Consider the following 5,659-nt stretch of genomic DNA (forward strand, 5'->3'; position numbering starts at 1 on the left):
AGCTTAAAATTCATATAAATTGCAAAAAATCTAAGCTACATTTGGTACTTTGGTTTAAAGACTTAAAATGACTTGAAGCTCAAAGCAGACGACTTGGACTTGACTTGGACTTGGAATTTGCGGAGTTGCTTTATTAAGATGATATCACTGTCTCCACATTAGAGAGCTCATCATTATAGTCACAAAACCTATCCTGCCAAGTCTGTCCTCCTGCATGGCACACTTTTACAGCCTGTAAAACTTCACTGTGCAAGAAGGGGCAAAAATAACTGTCTGGTGAAACTTTAACTCTTATTTGGATTGCTAAATTTAGAGCTTAGTGCCAGCCATGGTAACAGATCCTCAGCACACATGTGTTAGTAGAAATATACCATGACTTGTATGTGACATGCGTTTCATGTAGTTATTTAGTCCAAGGGTGACAACTATTGTGTTCGGACTTTATTTTATTTTGCTATTAGTTAGTGGTTGTTGAGGGGAGAGTAAATCTTGTGATAAAACAGAAAAAGCATATGTCTAGATAACTCTGGAAAGCTTTCATAAATCTTTCTGGGACTGAATTTTTTGTTGCAGTACCTCAAATGTCCACTGAAAATTGCAGCAGTGTTTTATATGCTGTTCTGAAAAAAATAATAACTTTCAAGCAGCGTTTGCAGAGTGTAGACTAAAATGTGCAAGTAATTCAGTCTAGGTGGTCTTAAGCCGCAACAAAATCCAGGCTCACATTTTGACCAACCTAAACCCAGAACTTACTTTTGGTTTTAATTAACAATATTTACAAAGTCTTCCATGTGATGAATGATAACCTAAACATCTAACATCCAATGAATTCTATTGCAAAACCAAAACAATGCCAAATCTGCAGCAAAGACAGAAGAAGTTGACACCCTGTCCGGCCTCTACCTCCCCACATCCATCTTAACTTGGGGATGTGTTCCCTGAGCTGCTGCAAATTACAGAGATGGGTGTTGGACATAAAACATCTGGCCCACAAGAGGATTATTTAAAGTCAGGCAGCTGTGAGCCACTTCTTGCACTCCGTTGCATCTCTTGAACCATGCTTATCCCGCTCCTCGTCCTATTTGCACTGATGCTGGGGTCAGTTGCACCCCAGTACCACAATGACCACTACGACATGGGATGGGTAAACGCATATCGGCAAGGTTTTAACTTCCAATGCCCACATGGAGAGGTTCTGGTGGCCATCCGGAGTTATTTCAGTGAAAAGGACGGGTCAGATCGGCTGTGGAGCTTTGAATGTCAGCCCACTCCAGAGGGTCTGGGGCAGCCCACAGACTGCTGGTGGGACGATATCAACCGTGCCGGGCTAGAGTGGTGAGTGCTACATTTTCAATCAGGTTTTAGACATGCGAGACAACCCCCCAAAGCACACGGGACAGCTGAGGGAAGTAGATGAGTATTCACATCAGAACAAATGATTTTTAGGTAATAACGGTGAATGGTATTTGTGCTCCCTCATTTCCTCCTAGAATAATAATACTTGTTTTGGTGTGGTTTCGTTACATAAGTAAAACCTTACAAATCCTACTACAAAATACAACTGTTTATTGATAAATCAAAGTTTAATGCTTATCTATCTCTATTCTAGACAATGTAAATGCTGTGTCAGCTTTCTGCAGATCATTCCAGACAAGTTAAATGAAAAAGAAATACAGATACTAAAAGTGCAATATACCAAATGTTTTTTTCAATTGCAATGATTTCCATGAATAATTAATACTCCCTACAAACATTATATTCACACATGCAGGAGATGATCTGTGTGAGTCATGGCTAGGTCTGTGTCCCATGTGATCTGTGCTTCTGAGCATGATCCGTAAATAAGAATGAGTACATAAATAAACAGCTGAAGTCCGGAGCCTCTCCCGTGGCGCAAAGATGTCCACCACATGTAGAGAGTCACTGATGGTTCCAGTCTTCTGTAGAATGCTATGCCCCAGTCTCATTCTGACTTTTATAGTGCCAGTAAACAACACAGAGCTTCATTAACTTTGAATAGACCAAGTTTCCAGTAAGCAATGTGTGGTTTATACCAGAAGTACACATGCAAAACTTTAGCAAATTGACAGAGCCAGGAACTGATCTTACAACACCCGTTTACTGTGACCTGTAATTGCATTGGCCCAAATATACAAAAAGGGAAAGGATTTGCACCTGGTCCCAGATCCCCCAACAATTAAACAGAAAGTAGGAGGGGTTGGCTTGCCAGGCAAAAACAAATCTGTAGGTTATTGATAGAGCATCAAAATGTTAATATGTTTTAGTTTTGATTTAGTGCCTATTTGCTTTTGAAAGCCTGAAAGTGCAACTTATTTTTCTGTATGTACAGTATACACTGTAAACTGAAAAAATCCTAATTCATTTTCATTCTTATAACAAGTGGTTTTATTGCCAGTTCTTCATGCTAACCCCAGCCATGCTACCCTTTCAATCACACAAAAGACTATAACAGCATGTACAATGGTGGCTGCCTTCTCCCTATACAGGAGAGTCCTTTAGGTCCTGGGCTCTCTTTGTCCAACAACACAAATGTTAAAGGTCGGTATTAGCAGAAAACATAAGCCCAGGCAGGTGCTATTGTCACCAACAGCTGAAGATCTAGTGTGAAGGTGACATCTGCAAACTTAGCTAGGACACAGTTAAATAAAGATATTTAAAAGCCACAACTGGATAACAAATTTCATTTTAATTTGGCTTGTGTTCCTCACCCAAAAATATCCATCATTGGCCATTCGTGGAACATAGTTCATCTCCTTGATTACTGGCAATAAATAGAGGATTAGTTTTCCAACTCAATCTTAAATAACCTTGAGTAATCAACCACATCATCTCAAATTACTGATTAGGATTAACCCAGTCCAAAGGCCACCCAAGATTCGGGTTTGGTTTTAGATAACTGTTCCAAAAAATTGAACAGAATTATTTCCAGATTTTCAAAGTTTCCTCAATTACATTAGAAAATGATTTTGCAGTTTGCTCATTCAAAGGAACAAGGCCTGACATTTTTCGTGGGTAGGACTTATCAACACAGCCTCTTTCAGCATCAGTATCTGTTTATTGAGGTCAGCTTGGTGGTTTCAGCAAGGGTGTAACAAGTAATTTGAAGACTTTTTTTTCTCCACAAGAAACCATCTGCATTGTTGAGTGTTGAGGCTGACAAAACTAAATGTTGATTTTTCAACTTTTTTTTTTTTTTTCTAAAGAATACACTAGTTTTACATACATCTAGACTGATGTCAATATTGAAATATGATGTCAATAACTTATGGAAAAAGTCTGGTCCAAGTGAAACAATGAATGCAAATGTTTAGGAACTATTAAAAGATTTCTTCTAAATGATCTAACATTCAGCTACTGCAAAATGAATTTCAAGAACCATTAAGTCAAAGCTGACATATCACATCTTATATACTTTGTAACTCACCATTCGCTCACAATAGAAATTTGAAAGGTAAAGTATGTGTTTCAGCCTCCACCCTGTGCCTGTGTAATCATTTTATTTAGCTGCGTTCTTCATGGTCAGACACATAAACAGTTTAGGCTAACCACCTCTGTCAGCGCCATAGAAAGGTTGATCTAATTAAAGGCCTGCATCACCGATAAGAAAAGCTTACTGAAGGAGACTGTAGCTCTCTGCCCATTGTAAACACCAGTATCTATCATAAAGAACCACAAATGGCTGAGTGGCTCGTATTTGATCCACAATATTGTTATTATTGTGTAAGGCAGAGGTTTTCAAACACAGGACTGGTACAATACCAGACTACTGTTGCTCTGGTGGCACGAAGGGCTGCTGTTCTGCTTTGATTTGAACTAAAATAATTTGTTTAATTTAAATAATTCTATGTTTCTCTGTCCTACATCTGCTTAGTTCTGCTTTTCTGACCACTTCAGTGGCTCTGTGCAACCTGTCAAGAGTATTCACTGTAGAGCCCAGGGACCCATCTCCAGGTCTTGAGGCAGAGTCCCACTTAAAAGCGAGAAACATGCAAAACTACATCTGTGTTGTGGGGACAAATCATTGTATGGGCCCTAAACACATCATCTGTCACCATAACACTGCTCTCACCGGAAAAACATACATGTTTAAAGCACTGTGTACTGACCGATGCATTATCAAAGACTTCCATGGCGCTATCATGGAGAATTTTGATGACATGAGTCTTGTCTGTCTCTTACAGGACGTCCACCTGCTCTCGTAATGGTCTGGTCGCTGGAGTCCAAAGCAAATACTTTGAGTCTGTCCTGGACAGAGAGTGGCAGTTCTACTGCTGCTACTATGAACGCCGCTGCCCCTACTCCTGCATGTACGCACTGCACACACACTCTTATTATTATAGCTAAATGATGTTATACACACTAGATTCATATGCTGAAAACAGGAAAACCACAGATGTCCCGGAGTTCTACAGGGAGGAGGGTGAGATGGTGGTGCCCAGCTATGGATACTTCATCAGAGGAGCTCAGACCACCTTCAGTGGAGTGCTCAGGTATGTGTGTGTGTGCACGTATGCGTGTCTGAAGAGTGAAATATCATTGACTTTACTCCTGTTGTGTTTCAGGGACCGACAGTGGAAGTACATCCTCTGCAGGATGACAGATTTTAACTGTGACTATGAGAATTTATAAGCTGCACTTTATGTATAATAATACCCATTATATTCTACTTTGTATGTACTTTTTACCTGTCAAAATATTCAGCATTTTTTAACCTGTATCATGTTAACTCACAGTATTTTCACAACGAAAGGATGCTGGAGGTAGCTGTCCTCACCACACACAAATGTTATTTTTTCATTTACTTTGGTAGGGCTTAATTCCTTGGTCTTGTTGATTATAGCTTTCCAAAGCAAACACCAGTGGAGCCTCTCACACAATCTGGATTTATGCTAAAGATCACCTGGATCCAGCAGAGCTCTGCAGTGTGTGCAGAACATACTTTAATATCATCCTCTCTTTGCATTCTAGTCATGTAGCTTCAAGTGTGGTCATGGGCATAACATTGTAGTAAACATCCACCACCTCACATATGGATGGAAGCTCTGAATAAAGTGTAAAAACATTTGACCTTTTGAACTGTCTTACAAACTACTAGATTATGGTCCCAGGGAGTAATCTGCACTAAACACAGTCAGAATGAACTCCATACTTCATACCAGCAGCTTCTAAAGGACTAAACTCGCCTGAGGATAAAACTCTCTTTTGCCCAAACAGAGCTGCAAGTGTTTGACATCTGCGTCGGCCATATTGGATCATCTGTTTTGTGTCCACATGAAAATCTGTCTAAACACACGCAAACGTGTTACAGTCCAAGCCTCAAAGCTCAGTAATAAAATGTGGGTTAAATTCAATGGTCACATGACAAGTATAGTATTATTAGACCATAGAAAAAACAGTCATAATGTTAAATGGACATGGGCTATTTACTCTGTGTATAAACATCTATAAACCAGAGGAATGTAGGTCATTGGTATAAAATAACATTACAAAAAAGTTAAGTTAAAAATACCTTGATAAATACCTGCCTGTCTCCATAAAGACTGATAACGTTTAATGCCATACTGTGAAACATTCCAGGAAGAGCATTGGAGCAGGTGTACCCCAGTGGCAGCTGGTCTGTAATGGACAATGGATGCCG

At 39.6% G+C, this 5,659-nt stretch overlaps 1 protein-coding gene across 1 annotated transcript; it reads left to right on the plus strand.

Moving 5' to 3' along the window:
* The first annotated feature begins 980 nt into the window (after positions 1-980).
* dpt (dermatopontin) lies at positions 981-5,088 on the plus strand. Its single transcript, XM_020918895.2, has 4 exons — positions 981-1,335; positions 4,203-4,328; positions 4,404-4,511; positions 4,584-5,088. The coding sequence occupies exons 1-4, from the start codon at positions 1,058-1,060 to the stop codon at positions 4,648-4,650; spliced, it is 579 nt and encodes a 192-aa protein (XP_020774554.1). The 5' UTR covers positions 981-1,057; the 3' UTR covers positions 4,651-5,088.
* The last annotated feature ends 571 nt before the right edge of the window (positions 5,089-5,659 follow it).

The sequence above is a fragment of the Boleophthalmus pectinirostris genome, unplaced genomic scaffold (genome assembly GCF_026225935.1).
Source record: "Boleophthalmus pectinirostris isolate CB_2022bp ecotype Guang Dong unplaced genomic scaffold, ASM2622593v1 HiC_scaffold_7, whole genome shotgun sequence".
Classification (NCBI taxonomy): Eukaryota; Metazoa; Chordata; class Actinopteri; order Gobiiformes; family Gobiidae; genus Boleophthalmus; species Boleophthalmus pectinirostris.